Source organism: Guyanagaster necrorhizus (genome assembly GCF_019112545.1).
Source record: "Guyanagaster necrorhizus MCA 3950 unplaced genomic scaffold BT62scaffold_8, whole genome shotgun sequence".
Classification (NCBI taxonomy): Eukaryota; Fungi; Basidiomycota; class Agaricomycetes; order Agaricales; family Physalacriaceae; genus Guyanagaster; species Guyanagaster necrorhizus.
This window is the reverse complement of record NW_025064887.1, coordinates 441,410-464,386: the sequence shown is the minus strand read 5'-3', so window position 1 is coordinate 464,386 and position 22,977 is coordinate 441,410. Positions and strand designations below refer to the sequence as shown.

At 48.7% G+C, this 22,977-nt stretch overlaps 11 protein-coding genes across 11 annotated transcripts; 4 read left to right on the top strand and 7 right to left on the bottom strand.

The window, feature by feature from the left end:
• Nucleotides 1-290: 290 nt before the first annotated feature.
• On the bottom strand, nucleotides 291-3,357 carry BT62DRAFT_979831 (P-loop containing nucleoside triphosphate hydrolase protein; the record flags this gene model as incomplete). Its single annotated transcript, XM_043189472.1, has 13 exons — nucleotides 291-536; nucleotides 590-829; nucleotides 883-900; nucleotides 981-1,317; nucleotides 1,367-1,558; nucleotides 1,606-1,980; nucleotides 2,031-2,322; nucleotides 2,372-2,440; nucleotides 2,494-2,598; nucleotides 2,649-3,027; nucleotides 3,085-3,116; nucleotides 3,165-3,220; nucleotides 3,284-3,357. 13 exons carry the CDS (start codon nucleotides 3,355-3,357, stop codon nucleotides 291-293), a joined length of 2,415 nt encoding a protein of 804 aa, XP_043041530.1.
• Nucleotides 3,358-3,581: 224 nt separating this feature from the next.
• BT62DRAFT_986120 (uncharacterized protein) lies at nucleotides 3,582-4,810 on the top strand (the record flags this gene model as incomplete). Its single annotated transcript, XM_043189986.1, has 3 exons — nucleotides 3,582-4,399; nucleotides 4,453-4,471; nucleotides 4,523-4,810. The coding sequence occupies 3 exons, from the start codon at nucleotides 3,582-3,584 to the stop codon at nucleotides 4,553-4,555; spliced, it is 870 nt and encodes a 289-aa protein (XP_043041529.1). The 3' UTR covers nucleotides 4,556-4,810.
• A 56-nt stretch (nucleotides 4,811-4,866) lies between these two features.
• On the top strand, nucleotides 4,867-6,089 carry BT62DRAFT_979829 (uncharacterized protein; the record flags this gene model as incomplete). The annotated part of the gene is made up of 4 exons (XM_043189471.1): nucleotides 4,867-4,933; nucleotides 4,984-5,115; nucleotides 5,170-5,568; nucleotides 5,623-6,089. 4 exons carry the CDS (start codon nucleotides 4,867-4,869, stop codon nucleotides 6,087-6,089), a joined length of 1,065 nt encoding a protein of 354 aa, XP_043041528.1.
• A 382-nt stretch (nucleotides 6,090-6,471) lies between these two features.
• On the top strand, nucleotides 6,472-6,833 carry BT62DRAFT_749481 (uncharacterized protein). Its single transcript, XM_043182142.1, has 2 exons — nucleotides 6,472-6,773; nucleotides 6,831-6,833. The coding sequence occupies exon 1, from the start codon at nucleotides 6,562-6,564 to the stop codon at nucleotides 6,712-6,714; it is 153 nt and encodes a 50-aa protein (XP_043041527.1). The 5' UTR covers nucleotides 6,472-6,561; the 3' UTR covers nucleotides 6,715-6,773; nucleotides 6,831-6,833.
• A 408-nt stretch (nucleotides 6,834-7,241) lies between these two features.
• On the bottom strand, nucleotides 7,242-7,721 carry BT62DRAFT_749351 (uncharacterized protein). The gene has a single exon (XM_043182141.1). It carries the CDS (start codon nucleotides 7,579-7,581, stop codon nucleotides 7,273-7,275), a length of 309 nt encoding a protein of 102 aa, XP_043041526.1. The 5' UTR covers nucleotides 7,582-7,721; the 3' UTR covers nucleotides 7,242-7,272.
• A 27-nt stretch (nucleotides 7,722-7,748) lies between these two features.
• Nucleotides 7,749-11,734, bottom strand: BT62DRAFT_965815 (uncharacterized protein). The gene is made up of 5 exons (XM_043188791.1): nucleotides 11,458-11,734; nucleotides 11,145-11,405; nucleotides 11,037-11,090; nucleotides 8,471-10,986; nucleotides 7,749-8,419 (listed from the first exon to the last, which is right to left on the bottom strand). The coding sequence occupies exons 1-5, from the start codon at nucleotides 11,551-11,553 to the stop codon at nucleotides 7,870-7,872; spliced, it is 3,477 nt and encodes a 1,158-aa protein (XP_043041525.1). The 5' UTR covers nucleotides 11,554-11,734; the 3' UTR covers nucleotides 7,749-7,869.
• A 1,280-nt stretch (nucleotides 11,735-13,014) lies between these two features.
• On the bottom strand, nucleotides 13,015-14,320 carry BT62DRAFT_891184 (peptidyl-Lys metalloendopeptidase; the record flags this gene model as incomplete). Its single annotated transcript, XM_043183058.1, has 6 exons — nucleotides 13,015-13,185; nucleotides 13,243-13,306; nucleotides 13,352-13,534; nucleotides 13,585-13,858; nucleotides 13,906-14,172; nucleotides 14,227-14,320. 6 exons carry the CDS (start codon nucleotides 14,318-14,320, stop codon nucleotides 13,015-13,017), a joined length of 1,053 nt encoding a protein of 350 aa, XP_043041524.1.
• A 217-nt stretch (nucleotides 14,321-14,537) lies between these two features.
• On the bottom strand, nucleotides 14,538-14,930 carry BT62DRAFT_749331 (uncharacterized protein). The gene has a single exon (XM_043182140.1). The coding sequence runs from the start codon at nucleotides 14,875-14,877 to the stop codon at nucleotides 14,626-14,628; it is 252 nt and encodes an 83-aa protein (XP_043041523.1). The 5' UTR covers nucleotides 14,878-14,930; the 3' UTR covers nucleotides 14,538-14,625.
• A 676-nt stretch (nucleotides 14,931-15,606) lies between these two features.
• BT62DRAFT_946892 (uncharacterized protein) lies at nucleotides 15,607-17,244 on the top strand. The gene is made up of 2 exons (XM_043187999.1): nucleotides 15,607-15,739; nucleotides 15,791-17,244. The coding sequence occupies exon 2, from the start codon at nucleotides 15,831-15,833 to the stop codon at nucleotides 17,232-17,234; it is 1,404 nt and encodes a 467-aa protein (XP_043041522.1). The 5' UTR covers nucleotides 15,607-15,739; nucleotides 15,791-15,830; the 3' UTR covers nucleotides 17,235-17,244.
• Nucleotides 17,245-17,407: 163 nt separating this feature from the next.
• BT62DRAFT_979825 (uncharacterized protein) lies at nucleotides 17,408-18,830 on the bottom strand (the record flags this gene model as incomplete). Its single annotated transcript, XM_043189470.1, has 6 exons — nucleotides 17,408-17,521; nucleotides 17,574-17,991; nucleotides 18,050-18,210; nucleotides 18,263-18,502; nucleotides 18,620-18,741; nucleotides 18,800-18,830. The coding sequence occupies 6 exons, from the start codon at nucleotides 18,828-18,830 to the stop codon at nucleotides 17,408-17,410; spliced, it is 1,086 nt and encodes a 361-aa protein (XP_043041521.1).
• A 236-nt stretch (nucleotides 18,831-19,066) lies between these two features.
• Nucleotides 19,067-22,329, bottom strand: BT62DRAFT_946886 (uncharacterized protein). The gene is made up of 4 exons (XM_043187998.1): nucleotides 21,232-22,329; nucleotides 19,902-21,178; nucleotides 19,742-19,846; nucleotides 19,067-19,686 (listed from the first exon to the last, which is right to left on the bottom strand). The coding sequence occupies exons 1-4, from the start codon at nucleotides 22,088-22,090 to the stop codon at nucleotides 19,336-19,338; spliced, it is 2,592 nt and encodes an 863-aa protein (XP_043041520.1). The 5' UTR covers nucleotides 22,091-22,329; the 3' UTR covers nucleotides 19,067-19,335.
• Nucleotides 22,330-22,977: the final 648 nt, after the last annotated feature.

The following is a 22,977-nucleotide window of genomic DNA, read 5'->3' as shown; positions in this document are numbered from 1 at the left end:
TATTAATCTACTATTCTATAAACCTCAAAACAGCACCAATTATCCAATGTATGCAGGTATATAGTAACACTACAGTTCGTGTCGAGGCAAGACGATCATCCTGCGTGTAAGCTCGGAACTCCTCAGCTTGGAGGAGTTGCGACAGATATTGTCGACATTCACAAGACGGCAATCCGGGTAGGCGGGAATAGATATTTGTTTGAAGTCGTTGGAGGGGTCAGACGACGAGGCAAGGGTATACACAGTGCAAGCAAGAATTTTTTAGACACAAAACCCGTTTCAACCGTGTCTTATGCCTGCGTCGATATCCCGAAGCTGATGAGTTCCTTCTGTACGCTCATCAAACGTTTCTCCCGACTAGTCAGTTCCTCCCGTCGAGCAACCAGCGCCGGATCCTCCGCCAGATACCTGCCGCATCTCTCATTCGCGGCAGCGGTTCCCAAGCCGAATTTGGAGATTAAGAAGGGCTGCAACTCCTTCGCCAATTTTCTGACAAACAATAGGTCTATGAAGGACGGTATGTTGTCGATGACACGCTTGCACACGCCTATCAGATCCTAAGACTCGTTAATAAAGTGGTGAAACATACCTTGTATGCCACCTGGAAGTACCCTCGCACCTCTGCCATTACTTTGAGCTCCGTCTCGAATATGTCCGTAGGATTCAATTTCCCCAAATCTTCTGGCTTCAAGCCTTTATAGCCAAGAGCGATCAACGCAGCCAAAGCCTCCTGAACTTTGTCGGCTTTTGCAGCAATGTCAGCTTCGGAGATCAACGGAGCTTGTGCAGGTTGAGTAGCCGCTACGGATGCTCTAGACGCCTCTTGGGGCTGAGCAGGAGAAGCGAATGGCGAATTAAATACAAATGGCGAATTGGGGGTACCGGCACCGCCGAATCGGACTAGAGAGACGTTGCATCAGTCATTTACAAAGAAAGACATAGGACTAACAAGCTTCAGGCTGATGCTGCTGATTATGAACCGCTTTTTCGGCACCCTTGATTCGCGGCGATGTAGTGTCATTAACCTGCTGTGATGAATTAGTTATCTCAGCTGGTCCTGGCATGGCACTAATGCCCCCGGGTGGCGACGGGCTTGCAGACTCTTCAGTCTTCTGTCTCTTCGCTGGATGATCCACTGAGCCATGGGCATGGGTCTTCCCCGCTCGAATGTTTTTGTATTTCGCCAGCCATTTATCGGTTGTATCTTCTAGATAGTGCGTGTTTTGCGTGAATGGGCTCTTCTCAACCTCTAGCGTGGCATCCAAGACAGCTGAACAAGTTGCGCGGCAGTCATTTATCAATTCCACGATGAACGTCCTGGAAACAGAGATAAGCAGTCATGTTGGGCAGAGAGATGTTAGCATACTTCAGGTGTCCTTGTAGGATTACATATCGAGAAAAGTCCTTTTCGATACATTTTATCAAGACTTCGTATGTGCACCCTTGCACGCGATTGAAGCAGTTCATGACAGAGACGTGCCACGTAGCTTGGAAAGCATTAATTAGCTCGACCTTGGCCTCGAAAGGGACATTATTAGGAAGCTCGCGCGTCAGGGACCTAAAACCACTCAGAACCATCTTATCACGACGCAAAGTGAAACTCACGATTGAATATGACGCTTCATGTCAGTCAGGGTAAAGGGCTCGTCCGTGCTAAGTTCCGGGGCCAGAACTTCTTCTTCCCCATCTTCTAGTGAGTTAACCATGGCTGGCTGAGGTTGCCCATCCTCCATAGGGACAAAGTTCGGCGCAGTACGCCGGATTGCAATTTTCAGATCTTTGAATGCCTGCCGGTTCTCATGGATCAGATGAGTTGCATTTGATCGACCACGAACAAGGCTTTGCACCTCAGTGGAGAACGAGGTGACAAGTTTTAGCATGTATGTCGCGGGTTCTTCATTAATTGCTGTAGGGATTGTGGTGAGCTCCGTACGGCATGTCTCTAACGCTTCCATTGTCTCTGATCGGATAAGAGGGAGGCTGCATACATCATAATCAACCAAATTCCGAGCAAAGAGAAGAAGACAAACGTTTCGTTAATGACTTGGATGAGGAGACGACTGAGAATATCAATCAAGTTGTTAGTACCAAATCGTTTTGTTTGAGTACTTTTTGACCAGGGAAGAGAAGTTTCGAAAAATAGCTTTTCTTTGGCTCGAGCCTGCTCAGGCGTGATAGACTCTTGTCTGTCCCTGTCGTCAGGTTGTCTTGTGCAATAGTAGCCATGTGTGAGAGGATGACGACGGCCTTCGATCACATCTAGCCACAAGTCCAAGGCTTTGGTAGAACCAGCAGTAAGCATGTCGGGTTTTGTCAAGACACCTGTGCTTTATTAACAGGAGATATTAGAGTTCTCCACTGTATTGCATACCAATGGTACGTCGACCTCTGGGGTCTTCTCTTCGCGCCAATTGCACGGCTTTCTGGTTCTCAATGTCATCTGGGAGGAGGATTAACTACTTGATCACATTGGCAGCTTAAGTGGGTGCATACCTGTCATTGGAAGAGCAACCAATATCAGACAATTCCCCTTGATGTGCGACACTACAAGGTCTTCTACAAGGCTTACAACGTTGCTTTCAGCATTCTGGATTAAGCCTATTCGTCCACTATGAGCGTGCATATGAAAGCAGAACCAAGAAACTTACCAGGGAGATCAATGAAAGAAAGATCTGTTAGGTCCGGTCCGCTCAAATCCACACACACGACATTGCGCGAAAAGGGTTGCATGCTCTGAGATTCCTTAGACCACTTGGTAAGCTCGTCCAACGTCGAAACTAGGATTTTCTCGATGGGGATTGCAGGGTTCAGAACTGATAGTTGCGCCCGTCTGAGAATAGATTCAACAGCGGACTTGTCTGTTATAACTCCACCAAAAGGCGTCTCTGAAATATCATCCATACGTTCCCCGTTCTTGTCAAATTCCCGTCTAATGGAAATCTTGCATTGCCACAGCTTGGAAGAAGATGATAGACGACATTCCATGGGGCAGCGTGTACACGTTCCAACGTCTCTTGGAACATTGATCTGAAATGATTGATTATAATTGAGGCGGGAAAGACCTGAGGCATACGGAGCGCTTACACCTGATATAGCTTCTACGACACTCGATTTTCCTGACCGCCTATAAGTACAGAAATGCAAATGGAGAGAGAAGTATAAACCTGCACTTTGATTTCCTATTACCGCGATACGTGGAAGATCAAGATCTCGCTGAGCACTGGTAATTGCCAGTAGTCAATTCTGGTAAGGCACTGTTGTCGATTTATCAAGCAGAACGCACCCTAAACTGTGCAACTGGTTGACCAGGCCCAAGAGATCCTTTGTCTTTGCGGCGTAATGAGTATCAGATATCATCGCAGGACTGGACGCGGATAGAGATAAATTTTATTGCAGAATCGCGCCCACGTGCAAAAGGCAACTAAGGGCCAATCCTTGACACCGTGTGAACTCCGAGAGATGGCACAGCCACTAATATCACGTGGTTGTATTATTTGCCATTGTCCTCTGAAGGGAAGACCTGGTTTCCAAACTTCCCCTTTTTGTTCTTGGGCGATATCGTAGTGCTGCTAGGCAGACGTATGTCTTCACTAGCTCGCTTTCTCCAGCCTCTACCGGCTGCGAGGCGAGCCTACTCCTCATTCTTCTCATCCAAGCCGGGCGGTGGGCGATATTTCAACTCTGCGAGGCCGACAAAAACTGTCGTAGCAGGTGGCGTTGCAAAGAAGAGCAACAGAGGGACTCGAGGTATTGTCGAATCCGGATCGTCAGCTGGTGAGGCGGCCAGTGAAGCAGTTCAGGCTGCACAGGGAGAAGATGCATCAGGTAGAAGTGCTCAGATTGTGAAGGCAGCGGATACGGAAGATCCTTCCACCAACCGGACCGCGTCGTCGTCCTCTGGTGACGGAAGCTCACCAACATCTCCCACAGGGCCGTGCGATGAACCGACTCGACCATTTTCTCTTTACGAATCCAGTCATCCGCATCCGGTGATAGAGACGCGAGACTTCAAGCTCCATCAGTTTTTCTCTCTTCATCGACCTCTTCTTTTGCTCTCGGACCCTGCTTCGATTTTGCAGACTGCCCCTATGATGGGGCCGCTTTACCCAACAGAAGGAGCGGCTGCTGTGAATGGGTCTGAAGCACGATCACCAGGGGCCGAGTTCATGGAAACCGTGGCTGATGCGGACGCTGATGCTGCACGTCAACTGACTCGTGCATTGACGTTGTCCCTGGCAGGCAGTGCAGTTGCATGGGAGAACACGCTTAGGCGTCTGGGCTTGGATGTAAATGCACAACCGGATCGAATCGGTTCGCAACGGGAGATAAGGAAAGTCTGGAGAGACATTGTTATGGACAGCGTGAAGAGGAAGAGGCGAAAGAAGATGAAGAAACACAAGTGAGGTTTTATCATCTGATTGTGTTATCTTTATTCTGATATATTTTGTCTAGGCGGAAGAAACGAAGAAGAGTGGGTTCAACGTTTCTTTGAACTTTGGTTATATCTCACCGTATCACACAGTTGACCCGTGCTTCAAGGCAAAGATCGTCATAATTCAAGTCGTAGTCTAATGTATCGACGGTCAGTGGATGCAAGGTCCTTAGTCGCTTGCTATCCGTAGTTGTAGACCCAATATCACATCTCATGAATTCCGCTACAATTCAACATTGATTTATATTTCATCTGCATGCTTGGATATTCAAGGGTGCCTACTGGGTAGTTGTTCTGCTGTTACTGTACCAGCAGTCTTTCGAATACTCGGTATACAGTCATAATAAGTAAATAGTCAGAAATATTCGTGGTCGCCGCAATGGATGAATGACCGATCGAGACAAGTTCTACTCGGACCACCATCTGGCTGCGGTATGGCGATGCCACCATCTATCATCAACGTTCATACTCCTTCAGAATCCTTTGCCATCGTTCACTCCAGCAAGTAAAAGCGGTCATTTTCTTCAACATGCTCTAACATAATCTCGCAGTAACCCAGGAATCACTGGAAGCTTTGTATGACAAGCTCAGCCGAAAGGCTCATACTGCCTATCATGGCAGCCGTGTCGGACCTGGCTGGCTCAAATACGAGTTCAATGATTCCGTCTGGAACCTCGACGATGGTTAGTACGACAACGTCGAGGACCTACGGCGCATGCTCATTCTGGACGGCGTAGATTCAGATTATACCATTTTCGTCTGGCGCCAGCAACAGAGCTCTGACGATCAAGAAGCTTCGACGTCGACGGCAGTGCCATCAATAAGTATCAACAATAAAACGACACCAACGCCGACACTTTACCTCCACAATCCCTCACAATCCATTCCTGCTCCGCCGGAGTACCGGAATGCAGCATATTACCTTTTCCACCCTTCTCATATTTCTTCTCGAAAGAGCCCATCGCCACGTCCACACAGCACAAAGTCTCGCAAGACCAAGGGCAGCAGGCGCACGAACAACTCTACGCTGAGCGATGAAGACAGCGGTGTGCCCAAATTTAAACGGGAATTCGAGAAGTTCCACAGTGCCAATGGAGTTCGAACCGTCATGGGAAGCATCGGTCCTGTGCAAAATGGTACATCCAGTGATTGGGATTTTGGATGTCATTTGTACTAATAACCACGTTCAGTGCGCATGCTACTCAAGTCTGGATACCGACATGTGTACATTTCTCGGGATTTTGCCAAAGCACATGGTTTTATACCCGACGATGCGGCACCTGGGCATTATGGTTACGGCGGGCTAGTGAATATTGGCACTTGGCCTATAACACTTACGCCATCTTCCACAGCGTCTAGTCACCCGAACGCTCCACCCCCTCCACCCGTGCCTACTTCGTCTAAATTGAATGGTGTCAAGAAGAAAAGCTCTTCTGATGGCAACCAACCCACGAAAACCGTGACCCTCATAACTGTGTACCTCTCAGAAGAACCACACTTCGACGTTGTACTTGGGAGGTCGTTTTTTGAACGCCGGCAGATACAAACAAATCCCATTGACCCGACAGATATCGTGTGTCTTGATACTGGGGAGAAGATTGAGTGCGAGTTGATCATTCTAAAGGATGGGAAAGGTGAGATTGTCACTGTGACGTAGGTCGTATTCATGTTTGCCGATGAGGCATATCTTGTTCATTCTTCATATAGCACTCAGTTGTAGTTCAGCGTTGCGAATAAAGAAACAGGGGGTCGCCGCAAATTGACTATCTCGAGAGAGATCATCAGGTAACTGAGATTAGGACTCGATGCTCTAGAGGAACGTCAGAAAATCTGGCCAGAGAAGAAAAAGTCGATTAAAATCCTCCGTTGTGGGCGACTCTAGCATTGAACATGAAAAACAAGTATACTGGGAAAGTCGCATAGGCAAATGCCCAACAAAGCAAGCACTTCGGACGCACCTCAATGGAGCGTGTGATTTTCGACGCAAACTTCTCATGGAAGAGATTATGTCGTTCTACTTGTAAGTTCACTGACATAGTCTTCTGTGAAGTGATGAATGATTGCGGGATTGCAGACATATCACCATTTTCTGTTATCCTGGCGATTTTCTTGTTGCGATAATCCCTTGCATGGGTTGCTGGAATCATCACTATTATTGCGTACCTAAACTACTTCGTGGTGCATTTCCCTGCTCTCATCTTACCTTAATGCAACTCGTGGATGCTGCTGTGTGTTTTTTTTTAGCAGGCATATGCTATAGGTTCCGTCAATTCGCAGTATAAAAGCTTCGAGTTTCACCTAATCTGCAGTCGACACTGTTGCGTGGAAGAACTTGACGTAGGCAAGCAATCCAGTCGGATTCGGCAGACGTATCTATTCAAGTACTTATTTCACCCAGTCATCCAGACCCACCGTACAAAATATTGTGGACCAAGCTATATACTGTCGATAGTTCTTTCAAGTGCGGTTTGTTACTCCTGCTTCCAGTTAATTCTGATTGGGTCTTGGTTTGGATAGGAATTTTTCATAGTGCTATGTTGTTTGAAGGATACTCATTTTAGAGGGGGAAAAATCGAATCTCAGAGAAGCGTATCCGTGTTACTTGAATGTGTTCTTCCTTGGCGAACTGACAAGTGTTCTGGCATGTCTCATACCGGGAGGCCAACCACGAACGTGCAGCCTACCGTACCCAATTGCCCTCTTCTTGAATGCATTAGTCCAGTAATATGCATCGACCATTACCTCAACATAGAAGTGAAAAGGCGAGCGACAACTGAGGCACAGGAAACGGTTCGTCGAACATCGAAAAGCCAATTCATAAAAATACAGTTTCATACACTTCACGTATCCACTGGATTGGAGGAAGAGTAGGCATCTCGTCGTCCTTGGACGTTGGCGATGATAGGATTCCTCTTCACCCTGGAGAGCCCAATCTCTTTTCTGCTGCTCCAGAATATGCGCCACCCCAATGCGGCTTGTGTGATCACCACATACAGCACTACCCATGTCCGGGACCTCGATGAAAGGCGTGGTAGTGAGTAACTGAGCATCAATACGATGAGGATGAGTGAGATAATATATGCACAAGGGGCGACTCGGACTCTACGGGACATTGAGACGTGACCGGGACGGTGCAACGAAGGGTTCATGTGTTCTGTCGTCTATCGAGGTTTCAATACTGTCAATGCCTCGGATTGATTCGTGAGGCGAGTAAAAATTCGTGAGGTCGACTTGAGTGATGGAAGGTGGTGCTGATTACGATTCCGGTTCCGACGCTCCTATTCACTTCCTTGTGTGGCGTCTCCCACCAACCGATCGCACGCAATATTAGATATATTTGAATCAGTTACAAAGTCGTATTCGTAGCAAGGACGAGAACATCACTACATCACCGTAGCCTCCGATTTACATCCTACACAAGAAAGCTGAACTCCCCTTTACATCACCACGCACCACGATCCTTGGTCTTGGCGTATTGGCTGAGGAGGCTGCTGCTGCCAATGGGTTTGTCGCCCTGGTGTACCTTGTCGAGACCTGTCGTTCTCATCTGTGCGCCATCGATTGACCTGCTCTCGATACAAGCGATCAGCCTCTTCCTGTTCTCTTCTTTGTTGTTCAGCTTGTTGCCTCCTCCACCGTGCCTCTCGCTCCAACCTCAGCTCTCGTTCCCGGTCAGCCTGTTCCCGCCTCCACCGTTCCATAGCTTCTGCGTGATGAGCGGCATTTCTATCCTGCTCCCTTCGTTCATGATCATATTGCTCTTGCGCAACCCAGCGAGCTTCTACCTCGTTAAGAAGCCGAACCTGTTCAAGGTAATCGATTCCTCGAAAAGCGTCTGGGTTTTGGTGTAGTAAAGCGGTCTGAGGTCGAGCAGGGGCCGGAGCAGGCTCATCACCAAATATACCTCCATGCGCGGTACTCATGTGGTCATAGATTTTGTCGGCATCGAAAACTCCCATGCAACGCCAGCAAATATGAGCTCCGCATCTAGAGAAGCCAGTCAGTTCCAGCAAGCAAAAGGAAGGATTAAACACGAACGGGCACGACATATGATTACACCCTTCCGTCTTCTCCAGTAGGCGTGAGCATGTCGGGCATTTCTTGATGCCACGTTGTTGCAAAAGCCATGCCTCGCTCATTCGTTCCTGCTCCGCTGGATTATTATGAATGCGAGCATCTTCACAGCTCAATCTTTCATGCGAATCCTCGCCACACGAAGAACACGTCTCGGAGAAACAAGATGGGCATCGTAAAATGGACACCGCTTCCGACCTGCGGTATATCTGCGTGCAATCTGGTGTCTTGCAGTACCTGAATTCCTGCGGACGTTTGTCAACATGCGTCGTGAAAACAGCTTCTAGGAGATGGTCGAAAGCAGTTGGTGGAAGGAACTTTTGAATGACGGGGATGGAGATGGGTGTCCCGCACGTCGATTCGTTCCCCATGCATACGAGTGGGAAAGTCCCGGCTTCGGAGGCAGAAGTGAGGAAGTGGCGGATACAGCCTGTGCAATACACATGTTCGCATACCAATTGAAACGGCGTCAAGACGTCATCGTAACATATAGGACAGGTATGGGATCCGGCCGCGACATTCACATTGACGGACTTGAGGGATTCGGTGATGTGATTGTTAAGATGAAGTCGAACCTCCTCACCTCCTCTAACCATGATGACGGCAGAACGAATATCCAGCGCTACGTTGTCCTCACCGAAAATTTCTTTCATCGCTGCAAGACCAGTGCGTACAAAATATCCAACCGAGGAACGTCGCAACGTTACAGTAAATTCCAGAGACGCAAGACGCTCCAACTCTTCCATCACAACGGCCTTGGCTTTTTCTACCGCCTCCGGCAGTCCGTACAGCTTGAGCGTCCGCTTCTGAGAATCTGAGCGTAAGAAAGCGCCCACCTCAGTGATTTTCTGCATCAGCTCGGCCTGAGGGTAAGCTAAATGGTCGTGCCAACGGTCGATCTTTTCCCCGGCAGCTAGGCTTTCAACACGGACTTTAAGTGCACCAACGGCAGCCTTGATCATCCCTGATACTTGGATGCGATAATTCCCGCCGTTGAGCTCGCGTATAATGATGTTACAGGCTTTACAATCTTTGGTGTTCCCCTGGAGCTCGCTCCAAAGGGTTTCTTGGGCACGATATTGTCCGGATGGTATAGTAATGATGTAAAGTGCTTGAGGGGGGATTCGGAGCCAAAATATGGAGTTGCAGATAAAACTGAAACGACGGTTGAGGAGAGTATCGTGAACCTTCTTAGCATCATCCCATGAGTTGAAGCGAACGCGAATTGAAAGTACCCCAATTTCATTCTCACCGCGGGAGGTAACATCGAAAGATTGTGCTTCAATGCCCTCTAGCTGATTGATGTGCAGCTGTAAAGAACGAATCGCTGAATCGACGTCGAAGCTATGAGGTTTAAGAGCGCGAATTGAGTGAGACTGGGCAAAGTCAGCCACAACAGAGGGAGGAACAACATCAGGCAGGTTGTTTATCTTGATACTGTTTGGTCGGAAGCTGGGTAAAACACGCCCTGGGGGGGCTTGGTTCATTTCCACCTTCACCCGCCGCCCGGCACATATACGACCGTCGAGCTCCCTCACTTTGGTGTGACAGAAAGCAATGTCAGGATATTCGACGACATATCGAACAGAAGGTGCGCGGCACGAGATCGTCAATGTGTTTTCATCCCTTGAGGTCAGAGCACCCATGGCACCGGGTGCATTGAACATCCCGACTTCGAACTCCAACCTCTCATCTCTGAATTCGAGACCTTCGAGACCAACAGCTAATGATTGTGCAACATCAGCGTTCGTGATGATATCTGCTTCCTTCTTCCCATGCTTCCCGGGGGTGTCTTTGACAGATATGACATGAAACTCGGACATATCAAGACCCTGTTGGGTAAACAAGGCTATAATTTCTTGCCGGCAGGCGTCGGGAGGGATATTTTTGACGCGGACTCTGCAGGATTCAAAGCCGGTAATGGTGTTCTCGATTGCGAGTCCCGAGCTGAACGTGACGATGGAACCGGCGAGGACGACGCGCTGCATAGTGACCTGAGCATCAGTAACACGACGCTGCTGGTCGACACGCCGCTGTTCCTCCTCTTGACAACGTCGTTGTTCTTCACATCGACGTCGTTCTTCTTCTCTCCTTTGCCGGGCCTCTTCCTGCCGTTGTTTTGCTTCCTCCTCTCTTCTGCGATGCTCTTCCTCCATTTTGCGCTGTTCTTCTTTCAGTTTACGTTGCTCTGCCTCTCGCCTTCTCCACACCTCCTCTCTGCGTCGTCTTGCTTCCTCCTCCCGCTGACGTTTCTGCTCTTCTTTGCGTCGTCTTTGTTCTATCTTTCGCTGACGCTCCTCGTCTACCTTGCACCTGGCATCCTCATGGCGCTGTCGCTCCTCTTCCTTCCTTCGTTCTTCAGCTTCGAGAGCCAAACTTGCCTGTTCTATTTCAAGCTCATTCTGATGCGTCCTTTCAGTCTCAAGCAATCGAAGTCTTTCAATCTCAACACGTCTTTGAAGTTCGATAACTTTCTGGACCTATCCCAATAAATGAGCAATTGCGTGATCGAAACAACTATGGAGCATACCCCAGGAGTATGGACCTCCCGTTGGTGGACGAGGTCAACTGAAGTGTTGGGGGCCTGATAGGGTTTTAAGATCAATATCGAAACTCGCGCTTGAAGCAGGAAGACCACCTCGAGATCATGGGTAAATCTGCATCGTATTCCTTGTACACAGTCCGGGTCTCCGCGCTGCCACAGAGGATAGGGTGTCCTGCCATTCACGTCGCGATATTGTGACAATTTCGTTGAGCTGGGACTTGGTTGCGCATCGACAATGGGAAGAATGCGCTGATTAGAGCCAGTAGCACTCGAAAGAACAGGTTTCTTGGACGCACGACCTCGTCGTTTCGCCCTTTTGTTTTCAGTATTATTATAGGCACTATTCTGTAGTTCCTGCTACCTACGTAAGTGAAAGTTGAAGTGAAATTATCATGCTGAGGCTTACAGAAGTTCCACCTGAATGTTGTTTCCTACAGCGGTCTCCGAGCTTGCAATTTCCTTGGAGAAAAAAACTGCATACTGCAGAGTTTGTGGTAGACATGGGAAAGCTGTCAGCGTCAATTTTGAGGTGTTTATACGGATGGCACGCGTCAAAGAAGCTCAAACCTCTCCCGGCTACAGCGGAGTCGACGCATTGGAACGAGCAGCAGGACCTAGATCCAGAACGAACAACTCTACTTTTCGTAAATGCCAGTCAGTATTGCGCTTTGGGGTCATCATGGTTGCAGGGTAGGAAGGAATTCTGTCTTCAAATGTCGAAAAAGTGGTTTGATGTGTCGGACCGGACACCGGGCCGAGCGTCAATCATCCGTGTCATTTGCTTGTCTTCGAGTCATCGTAACGTGTAGTTACGTTTGTATGATGCTCAGACTGTTCTCTATCCACAGGTCGACTGGCCGGCCTTGAAGCTTGAGTTCCGAACAGTTTATCAAATCGTCCCCGACAGACAATTAAGTATTCTCATTTATTTCCCCAGTTTATTTTGGAAAATAACAAATAAATGAGTTAATATGCCCTTGCAAAAGGATTGTGAAGCCTCAGGCTGTATACAGAAGGTTTTGTTGTTTTATGTTGGAATATTGAGGATACTATCTAGTAGATAACATAGATTTCCTTGCAGTGACATCCCACGACTGATATGCGCAAAACCTCGTGTCATTGAGCTAAGCATATTCAACGAAGGTATGTTCGATGATACGTAAAGTATTCCCCAGTAACATTAACCAATCAAGGCTTCCAAGCTTCAATTTAAGCCCCAAGAGGGTTTTCGAGGAAGTCAAGACAGATAATTTCATGTGTTACAGTAGACACAATTGCAGATGTCTTGATCCTTAAACACTGCATAGCAACATCTATATACTCAGCATCTATTCTAGCCAAATGACTATCGATGTCCTCACTTGCTGGTACAAGACAAGAGCGAGGAAGTATTGTAGCCCGGATTCTAACAAGTCCTGGATGAGGCCGGGGACGACGGGCGCCGTCAGATAATCATGGTGCTGAACAGTGAATTACAAACAAAAAAGTGGAATTACTTGAAGCGTAGATAATAATGTCAATGTGGGAGATGTAGCGCTCAGCGTAGAGAGCAAGACAATATTTCACTTCATATAAGCATGCGCAGCGCTCTTTAGCTTTAAGACTTTAATTCAAATTTACTGGTATTAGAAGGCTCGTTAGATATCTGAATGGACATGGGTGTCAGCGGTGTCAAGAAGTGGACATGATAGTGCCAGTGGCTGAGACTTGATCCGCTTTACATATGGTCACTTTGAATAAGTCTGATATGTTTTTAAATGTTCGGCAGAGAAAAGTACATTGAATAAGTACTCGGTCCGATTCTTACGACGCCACAATGTACACTATTGCGAATTAGACGGCTTCCGAAAGATGCCCCAATAAACATCCGTAGTTTTTGCGTTGTTTCCACTTGAAGAACGCGTGAGACAAGCCTGAAAAGAAAGTTTCATTCCGACTAGTAAATTAATATTTATAGAAACATTTAAGACTGCGAAGGGTTGTTCTCTGCAAAGTATTCGTGGTTGTCAGCGTTCTCGATAGCTTCACTGGGGTTGCTCGACGCGAGGGACTTGGCTGCAGTCTGACCATACACGTAGTCTTCAGTACTACCGATGATCGTGAAGTGGGAGGACTCATGAATCAAAGTTCCACCCTGGAAGGGCGTTAGCTTAGCTGTCGCAGGACAGAAAACAAGGTAAAAGAACATTACCCTGGAGTCGGTGCCAGTAGTGGTGGTCTCCCAAAAGACTGGGCAGAGATAGATAGTCCCGAACCTGAAGATTATCAGTACAATTCACCCGGCTTTTAGATGAACATACTCAGAGGGGTAAACGTAGGCGTAGACATCAGACTCTGTACAAGTACAGTCGTATTCATAGTCAGCGTAAGGGTGAGCGAGCATGTTGGAGTAGTGCGAAAGGACGGTGGCGTGGCGAGCGCTGGTATAAGTCCCGAACCAGGTGACATAACGTGTGGTACTGGCCGTGTTCGAAGACAGGTAGCTATCGACATGGCATTGGTGCAAAAAAAGATTGAAAACTGTGAAGCTTACGTGTAGGATCCTTGGGCGTAGGTCTGGGCAGCAGCAGCAGCCGAAATGAGGGTGGTCTGCCTGGAGGAAGAGCAGCCATTGTAGCTGATTCTCTTGCTGAGGTTGGAGCGGCGAGGAACCGCAAGCGTGCCGCTGATCTTAGCAGTGTGCTGTTGCGTGTCAGCGTTGATGCTGGCAAGCACATTGTTATCGGGGTCAACATAATAGAAGAGACTGGAAGGCTCGATGCTGTATGAAGCTTCGCCAGAGGCGGTGAAGTTGTAAGCAGAACCCACTAAGGTGATATCAGTACAGATTATCCTTGGGATCGCAAAAACACACAAGCATGATTCACGGTGACAGATTCACCAGGTGCAAGGACCGTGAAGGATGAGGACACGTTCTTCTTCACGACGTAGTCGGGGTCATATTTGACCTTGACACCAGTGAAAGTGGGGGATCCATTATCGCTGCTGATGGCGAAGGTATGGGTCGCGAACGTCGACAAGATGCTGGAAGGGTCGTTTAGGACCTTTATTGTCGTGTCACCAGTGTTAGTTAGCGTTGCGGCTACATTAAGGTTCTGGACATCAACCACCGAGTCGGCACCTACGATGACCGTCACAATAATCTGTCGCGGAAAAGGCTAATAGAAACTGATACCAGAAAGTGAAAGAGAAAGTCCCGGAGCGGCAGATACAGCAACCACGGAGAGACAGAAGGAGCACAAGAAGGAACGAACAGAGGGGGGGAACATAGCTACAGGTGACTGCTTAGTAGACCGGCGATGAACCTTTTCCTCTTTTTTTCCGACCTTTATACACGCAGGTCGACGAGGATGCCAAGATAAGACCGAAAGCAGTTTTACACGCGACGCGAGCACCATGTTGTTCGAGGCTTCTTTTGAACATCCAAAGGGTCCTGCACATGTGTATGTACTACACCGAGAGCAGACACCATGCAGGCGGAAGCGCAGGAAACCAAGGTCGCAGCAAGACGATTACACATAAGTGATACAGCGCTTTACGAGGTCGTTAAGCAGGCGATATGTCGTCTAGAGTCCTAGAAAGCCGGCCACAAGGCTGTAAAGGCCAGAAGGAGCGAATTCCAGAAATGGTGCCGAAAAAAAAAACAGCCTGACGGCGCAAAATCTCCGAAATATACGTTCGAAGAACAATCGCATGCAAGTAGACTCGGATTACCCGTTGACAATGTCCCTGTGATATGCATGCAGTACACTGATAAAGCTCTTGAGGCAAGTGGTAAGGCCCGACAGCCACATACGCACATGATAGAAAAATATTCGCCCCCCATGTCGGACAGATGGTGATGGACTTTTGTGCGTCTTTGTGACGGTTACAATCATGCCAAGGAGGTGCCAAGTATTGGCAATCAGTTCCAAATTACAACTTCAACCGGCAGTCTCCGGTAGTGTGTTGCGCCTAAGACCCGACTATATTCCTTAAAATGTGTACCAGGTAGCCTCCATCAAAGCACACGGCCTCCCCTCTTTCATTTCAAGTTCTGTTGTACATCTGACCAGCCTTGCCAGGAGTAGAAGCTGCACTGGCGAATATAGTCTCTTTATAGCTCTCTGTTGATACGATACGAGGTGGGTCTGCCAAACTCCTTAAATCGAATGTAGCTCCGAAGAGGCAGAGACCCCATTGATATCGCAGAACCACCAAAAACTTGTCGTTACTGTCCGAGCGCTTCCCAACTGAATGCTTATCTTCCCAGCGTAAATCCGGGGGAAAATGAGTCAATACCATCAAGATGGAGGCATAACTTATTCTATCATGCAGCTGACAACAACGCCGAGGTCATATCGTCGTTTTGTTCATACAGATCTTCTAACCACGGCTTTGACCACCAAATTTTGCGAATGCGACATTCGAGAAATCAAAGTTCGAAATGTAGCTTGTACTAGACTATGACTGCTTATTTCAAAGTCGTAATCTTCATACAGTTACCAAAATTTTCAACCAGTCGTGGAAAATAGTATTTATAGTTTAGTTTCGTTTGTATCCTTCTTTTTGATTTAAGAGCTTAAGCTCATCGAAATTTTTCAGGTTGACATCGTCTCCTCTTTGCGGCACAGTCCGAAGCATTATCTTCCTCCCGAACGTTCCTGATGTAAGACGGACCCGAGGGCCTCGGTTCAGGACTGACTCAAGTCAGTGTATATATCAGATGGTTACGATCCGCTAATATTCATTGATCACAGTAGTAACCCAAGTGTCGCCATCGCCAGCAACACCGTACTTATGGACGTTTTATACTATTCTGCCAGCCGGGAGTTCCCTTGCGGTGTTTCGGGCGGAGAACGCACGGTTGCTCTGTCCATCATCGATTCGACAGTAGGCAATTTCAGTCCCTGCGGAGCCGTATGGTTCTACGATGCCTCCCCTTCACTCCCCAACCCTGAAGGCCTTAGATCCGCACTCAGGAAAACCCTCGACTTTTATCCGCAGTGGTGCGGCCGTCTTTACCATCTCCCACCCTCCCACACTACGATTGACCGACTGGCTCTAACTTTTGGTTGCGCCACGGATCCGGGAGTTCTTTTCGTTGACGTGCAAACCAATGTACGACTCGCAGACCTTATCCCTTTGCCACGACCCAAAGAATGGGATGCCTCTGATTTACCTGCAGCTCACTTCCTCCCATCTACGCCGTTAGCCCCCGTTGATCCCGAGGGACCAGTCATGTCGGTACAAGTAACAACGTTCGCATGCGGAGGAATTGCCATCGGCATTCGTCTAGCGCATCCTCTCTCCGATGCACAGACATTAGCCTATTTCGCGAGAGACTGGGCGTGCATTGAACGTGTTGTTCCCAATCCAGTTTTTGACCCCCAGCTCCTTGATGATCATGCCCCAGGATCAGAGGTTGATGACGCTCTGGTCGCGGAGGCGCGCAAGCTACCTTGCAGCCGTTATGACTGGTGGATCTCTGGGTCTGATTGTCCATTTGCATCCCAAGCAGCTGTCATACCGCCTGAATTTTCCCCCCCTCCTGATGTTGGAGGAACTCGAATGCCCTGGGACCAATGGAACGTCTCAGCACCCGTCTCCCACTATGTCATTCATTTCACCCAAGATGAAGTGAAACAAATGGAAGGTGGAACGCGGATGGAGGCCATCTTGGCACATGTGTGGGGGTGTATCAATCGTGCTCGTGGCCTTGTGGAGGGAGATGAAGTCCACATGGAACTCACATTTGGTTTACGGCCACGGTTAAAACTACCGGACAGGTTTATCGGGTCGCCTATCATGCTTGCGGATGTGCGTACGCCTACATCGCAAGGCATTCACGACACGTTGTCGCAGTTTACTATCAATGCGTTGAAGGCTCATTTGCATGAAAAGAAGTTTGAAGTGGCGCCAAAGAGGTTGTGGCAGGCATTCCTGGGGCACCGGCATGTTTTAGTCACGTCGTGGGTGCATACTGGAGTCTACGAGGCCGATTTTGGGGGCGGAAGTCCACGATATGTCGAGGCGGTGATGCCTAAATTGGATGGATTACTGCAGGTCATGGAAGTACAGAATAGACATGGGGAACACTGTCGCTGGTACGATGCGGGAGTTGATTTGCAGCTACATTTAGAGGAGGAAGTTATGGTAAGATTGCTGGAAGATCCCTTGTTGAGAAAATATTATGCTGCATAATTTAAAAGACCTTAGAAATATTGGCAAAGTGCACGCTAGTAGTCTCGCATTCTACAAGGGCAATTTGACTATATATTAGCCCGATAGTACATTGAAAAAAAAGGTGAATACATGCAACGATCAGTACTGAAAAAGGGTACACAATGGTGACTAGCGACACCGGCATTCTACATTTATAGCCCACCACCACCAAGAATATATTCAATTGCTGAGTGCACGTTACCGCCTGTCGCCAACAAGGCTCGAACATTCTGTGATGCATTTGTAAAACCCATATCTTGCAGTTGCTGTTGTATGCATTAGAAGCGAACAAAGGCGAGTGAGTAAAGGAGCACAAACCTGCAGTTGAAGCTGGAACCGTTCTTCGGGCGACCTCGTGTCTGTCGGTGCTGTGGGTGCAGCACCAAATGCACCTAGTCCACCACCAAGTCCAGCAGGTAGTCCGCCTCCCAACAAAAGCTGCCGTGCCAACGCAGGATCAAGCGCAAACGGAGGACGTGCATTCTGAGCCGGTGCGGGGGGTACGCCGTAAGGATTGAACAAATTTGTCGGTAGCGGCGTCGCTCCTGTTCCGGCTGCTGCAGCACCTGTCCCAGCCCCTGCCGTCGCCGCCCCAGCAGCTGGTGTGCCACCACCTGGTACACCAGGAGCAGGGAAACTACTTCCACCCATTCCAAATCCGCCCAGTCCGCCAGATCCACCGCCCTGAAGCATTGACGCCATCTGCATCATTTGTTGAAGCCGTTGTGGGTCAGAACTAGACATGAATATTCACCATCAGGACAATGGAAAGAGAAGGATCACTGAACACTCACATCATCTGCCGGAATCCTTCGCTCTGAAACATCTCTCTGGCCTGGGGAGCCATAGCTTGCAACTGTGGATTAGAGGCAATGATTTGATCAAGAACGGCGGGATTTGCCATCATCCCGGCCATCTGTTGCAGGAATTCGGGTGAGTTCATCATCGTTTGGAGCTGTGTAGCTGTTACTGCCAGCGAAACAAATGCAATAGCGGGCGCTACACACCATATTGGGATCGTTCTGGTTTAGTCCCATATCAGCGAAGGGGTTGATGCCTGCCATAGCACCATATCCAAGGTGACTGTTGAGCAGCGTAAGCGGGTCGTGAGGGTTTTGTCCCGTTTGCATGGTGGGAAGGGGCTGCGGTGCCGCCGCTGACGAAGACGTATTCCCCCGCGCCGCTCCTTTCACCATGTGAATCGTATGCCCTGAGCTGATTTTGTATGTCGAAAGAACATCTTCGTCCTGAAGACAGTCAGCATGGGTATACTGTGAGAAAAGCCTGATGCCACCTTCAAGACACGTCCTAATCATTCTGTCAGCAATCTGTTCCACGAAAATGAGAGAAAAATCAAGGAACACACCAGAATAAATGAGTCTCTGCCGCTCCGCCTCTACATCCGATTTCTCAGCGACTGCCTGCTTCAGCTCGAGGACCGTTTTATCTGTCGCGATCGTTATCTGAAGCTTGATTTCGCCCGGTCCTAACACACGGCGCGAATCAGGATGATGCACGCAAAGGGAAAGAAGTAGATGGGAGACCTTTGACGTTTATTTCAATCTCTTCCGCCATCGTTAAAGAGTAGAAAATGGGAGAAGAGGAAGGAAGAAGGTACAGTGGCTGTTGTAAAGAATGACGTATAGCGACGGATGCCGGCCAGCGGCATCATTAGGTAATAGATTAAAGATCGGGATTTACTAGTGACCTACTGGGTGCCATGTTTGTTAGATACACGAGGCTAACAACTTAAGTATTTCAATGCCGCCTTCTTCCCTAACTTTGGCCCACTTGTGAACTGGACCTGCGTTGAAAAGTGTCAAGAGTCGTGTCGGTCCAAGTATACTTAAAGTATTTACAGAACAGATGCTAAGTTACATGGAAGCATAATAAATCAAACACAAAAAATATGGATAAAGTCCCAAAACGGTGAAAACGAACGAATGTAGAATTAAGGTGAACTACAATTAGATACAGCAAAATGATGGTATGCGAAATTGTGAAGAGATAAATGGTCCGTTGCAGCCGCAGAGTGTGAGAGGAAAAAGTGAGAAATAAATTAAGATGCAATGTAGAATGTTCATCTCAGTCCAAGTTCAGACGCACCAGCTACGTCGATAAATCTTGTCACTCGCCTCGTAGATTTTATCGCCGCATAATCATCCACGTCGTTCGCGTGCCTCGCATGTAGCTCACACAGCATTCGCCCATCTACTTCCCAGTATTCCTCCAGCTTCTCGTGACATCCGGAATGTTCGCATAAAAGATGTTCAGGATGGTACCGATCTCCCGCATGCGAGACGGCACACGGTCCTTCGATGGGCTGGCCACAAGGAGCAGCAGCACATAAGGAGTCATTGGCTTCGTGATAGTGATAAGCACATAACGGTCGGCCGTCAAATACGTAGAACGTCTTGTCGGGAAATGATTTCTGAAAACAAGAATTATTAGGTCAAAGCTGAGATATGGGCGCGAAAGAAACGTACGTGGCATATATGACAATTAAAACAGTCTTTATGATACTTTCCTTTAAGTTGACCGTCGGACGACGATATTGCTTGTTTCTCTATAGGTAAATTACAACGACGACACTGAAAAAAAAATGAACAATAAGCTAGTCATCCTCATAAAGAGAAAAACACTTACTTTGGGCAAATACATATTCTTCCAACACTGCTCGCAAAGTACACCTCCAGTGTCAACCTGTATCCACCTCCCATCCTCGATTCTCTTATCACAGCGCACACAAATCCGAACCTTCTTGGCCGGTCGCTCTATACCACGCAGCCCTTCCTTTCCCTTCCGCACTCTCTCCAAATCTGAGGACCGCTCCTTCTCCGTCCTCGCGCGCGCCGGCAGCTTCACAGCTTTACTCTCTGGACTGCTCGTCATCTGCATCGTATTACTCCGATACGGTATTGGCACAGTTGAGGTCCTCGTATCATTACCATCCTCTTTGTTGAAATATCCTTGTTTCCCGGTGGACTTGCTTGTGGACAAGGACTTTCGCAAATCATCCGATGTAACGTCCTCCAATAGTGTCTCCATCGCCCTTTCCAGTTTACCGGTGGTCAGACTAGAAGAGGATTGCGAAATCATACCCAGTCCGGCCCCAGAGGACACCGAAGTACTACGGGAGTAAGCGCTACGGCTACCACTGCTACTTCCACTGGCACTACGTGAAGGCGGTCCACCAAGCCGTCCATAATTACTCGGCGGTGTTTGAGAAAGCCCAAGTGCCTGAGCGATAAGAGAAGAATTGCTCCTATCCCTCCCTATTCCAGCAGCAGCATCGGCACCAGAGACAGACGACACAGAACCAGAGTTCTTCTGATGTGGTGATGGCTGTTTAGTCGAACGATCATGATCCGAGGCTGACGGAAAACGAATGTGACTTTGCTGGCTGGTCTGAGAGGTGGATCGGAGGATGGAAGTGGTTAGGGGAAGTGGAGGAGGGGGGTTGGCTTTCGTTTTAGTGTTGAAATCGACGTCTCGATCATCTTCGTAATCTGTGGAATCAGCGTAAGCTAAGCCATATTCTGATCCGGAACTGGGGGATGTGGGGACATGATCATCACGCCGTGAAGCGGTTGTGCTTCGACTGACAGAACGCGCGGGGGCATGATTCCGGGAAGTAGAGGAAGAGGTTCTAGAGCGAGTACGAGATGTCGCTGTCGACGGAGTATTAGGTATAGGTATCGAGCTGGTATCAATAGGCGTAACAGATTTGCGAAATTTATCGGGGAAGGGGAGGCGTATGGCAAGCGGCGATATTGGACTGGCATCGTTATTGACATTAAGAGCGGTGGGTGAAGGCGGCTTGGAAGAAAGGATAGGGGAATGGAATTGGGATAGTGGTGAAACAGGACCTGGAGATGTCGAGGAATATCCGGATCCCGGAGATAAAGGAGGAGTGGCGTTCGCTATAGGGTACGATGAGGAAAGAACGAAATGCAGTGGAGAGGATGGAACATACAACTCAAAGCAGCAGCAATATCCAGAAATTGAGGAGCATTATCACGACTCCTCTCGCGTGGAGGTTGCGGCGCGAGAAATACTGTTGCCCGAGCTGCAGCAGCAAAACCACGACGGCCAACACCAGCCATGCCCGCTTCTCCGCCGATTTTGGTATCAATTTGAGGCCCGACATACGGAACGACAGGCTGTGGTGTTAGAGATTTAGGCGGTGACTGCGGCTGGGGTGAAGGGGAATCCCTAGTAGAGATGAACGAAGGACGAGCAGTGCTCGGTGATGAGCTGCTAGAGCTGGTGGAGACGGTGCGCGTACGAAAATCAGATGAAGGCGTCCTGGAACGGAATGAGGAATTAGTAGACAGCGCGGAGAGGTCTTGTCGACTGGCTGAAGACGACGTGTCGCGTCTGTCTGGGTCAGGGCGAGCCAAAGGACTGGATCTGTTTGGAGTAGATGATGGCCCAGAGGTGGTGCGCGCTCGTAGGTGTTCACTGGCGGTTGATGGGGTAGAGCGATGTTGGGGTGTAGGTGTAGGACGTTGTGATGGGGCTGAGCGACTGGTAGGACGCGGCTGAGCTGGAGGAGAAGGGCGGGAAGGGGGACTAGCGGGTAAAGATATACTGTTAGGTTTTGGTGACGATATTAAGCTCTGTAGTCGCTGGGACAAGCCTGACGGAGCTGAAGGTGCAGGGGACGCCGGCTTTGGGATAGGCGGTAGTGGTGGCGGCTTGACGCATATATGCTCGCCCAGGTCTGCTAATGGGACAGGCTGATGGCAGTTTGAGCATTTCACGGTGGGCAGCAGCTGGGATATGCGACCTGGTGGGTTTGCCGGCGTCGAGCTGAGGAGCGAGGCCATCATGGCGGGATGGTCCACGTCCACAGGGCAGGGAGGGCAATGTGAGAAGGTACGGCCAGCGCTGATGGTGGTAGTGAAAAGGAATGGTTGGAATCACAGAATAGCAGAGAGATAGGATAAGGTCAGCCTTCGGGGAAAGGGAGGGAGACAGGACTTTGGCAACGGGAAACCAAGGCGGCGAACAACCAAGGTCTGAACCGTTAACCCAAGGTCGTGGTAAGAAGCCAGTCCGCCAATCCGGCAACTCACCGGCCTCCGTCATATTATTCCCATAATAATTATCTCCTGACCTGGAATTATATATTCTTCGCAAGTGTAACATGTATCTATCAAAGCCAACTATCATCGCCCCATCATCCATCATTCTCTAACCACCAGTAGTTTCAGGCGTACTGATCCATTTCTCTCTTCTTATATTGACATCTTGCTTGGCTTCTTCACCTGTTTTTATCTTCCAAAATTAAACTTTCAGGCTTAATGCTCCCGCGAATATGAACCGCCTTCTCACATGTGTCCAACTAATTTTCGTTGATGGAAGGTGATGCACAAGGGAACATACCTTACTTAGTGCCTGTAACCCCGTTAGTTTTCCATCACACCTGCGTTGCCAGCCTTCATTCCAGCATCAATGATTCCCGGTTATTGGCGACCTGCTGCTTTATACTCGGCCTCAAAGCTACATCATCTCAAGCCAATTACCTGTCCGAACCTCGCCAGGTGAACGGAATACGCAGCGCATTCTTTTTTTCCAAATCAAATGTGGCCGAGTTCCAGGTATAGAATTGGACAAGATGTAGTACCGTGCTGCGTGCACGCAGTTATCGTGCATAACGCGAACCTTACTGTAGCCCTCGTCCGAAGTCCTCCGATTGGCCTCGTAGGAGATACAA

Excerpts from the sequence above, each read along its gene's own strand:
- BT62DRAFT_749481 (XM_043182142.1), top strand. The coding sequence starts at position 6,562 with ATGGGTTGCTGGAATCATCACTATTATTGCGTACCTAAACTACTTCGT.
- BT62DRAFT_749331 (XM_043182140.1), bottom strand. The coding sequence starts at position 14,877 with ATGGGGGGCGAATATTTTTCTATCATGTGCGTATGTGGCTGTCGGGCC.
- BT62DRAFT_749351 (XM_043182141.1), bottom strand. The coding sequence starts at position 7,581 with ATGAACCCTTCGTTGCACCGTCCCGGTCACGTCTCAATGTCCCGTAGA.
- BT62DRAFT_965815 (XM_043188791.1), bottom strand. The coding sequence starts at position 11,553 with ATGTCTACCACAAACTCTGCAGTATGCAGTTTTTTTCTCCAAGGAAAT. Across the intron at positions 11,406-11,457 it reads AACATTCAGGTGGAACTTCT|GAACTACAGAATAGTGCCTA; the intron begins GTAAGCCTCAGC and ends CGTAGGTAGCAG. Across the intron at positions 8,420-8,470 it reads TGTAATCATATGTCGTGCCC|ATGCGGAGCTCATATTTGCT; the intron begins GTTCGTGTTTAA and ends TGGCTTCTCTAG.
- BT62DRAFT_946892 (XM_043187999.1), top strand. The coding sequence starts at position 15,831 with ATGGACGTTTTATACTATTCTGCCAGCCGGGAGTTCCCTTGCGGTGTT.
- BT62DRAFT_946886 (XM_043187998.1), bottom strand. The coding sequence starts at position 22,090 with ATGATGGCCTCGCTCCTCAGCTCGACGCCGGCAAACCCACCAGGTCGC. Across the intron at positions 21,179-21,231 it reads TATTGCTGCTGCTTTGAGTT|CGAACGCCACTCCTCCTTTA; the intron begins GTATGTTCCATC and ends CGTACCCTATAG. Across the intron at positions 19,687-19,741 it reads TTAATTGTCATATATGCCAC|AAATCATTTCCCGACAAGAC; the intron begins GTACGTTTCTTT and ends TCTTGTTTTCAG.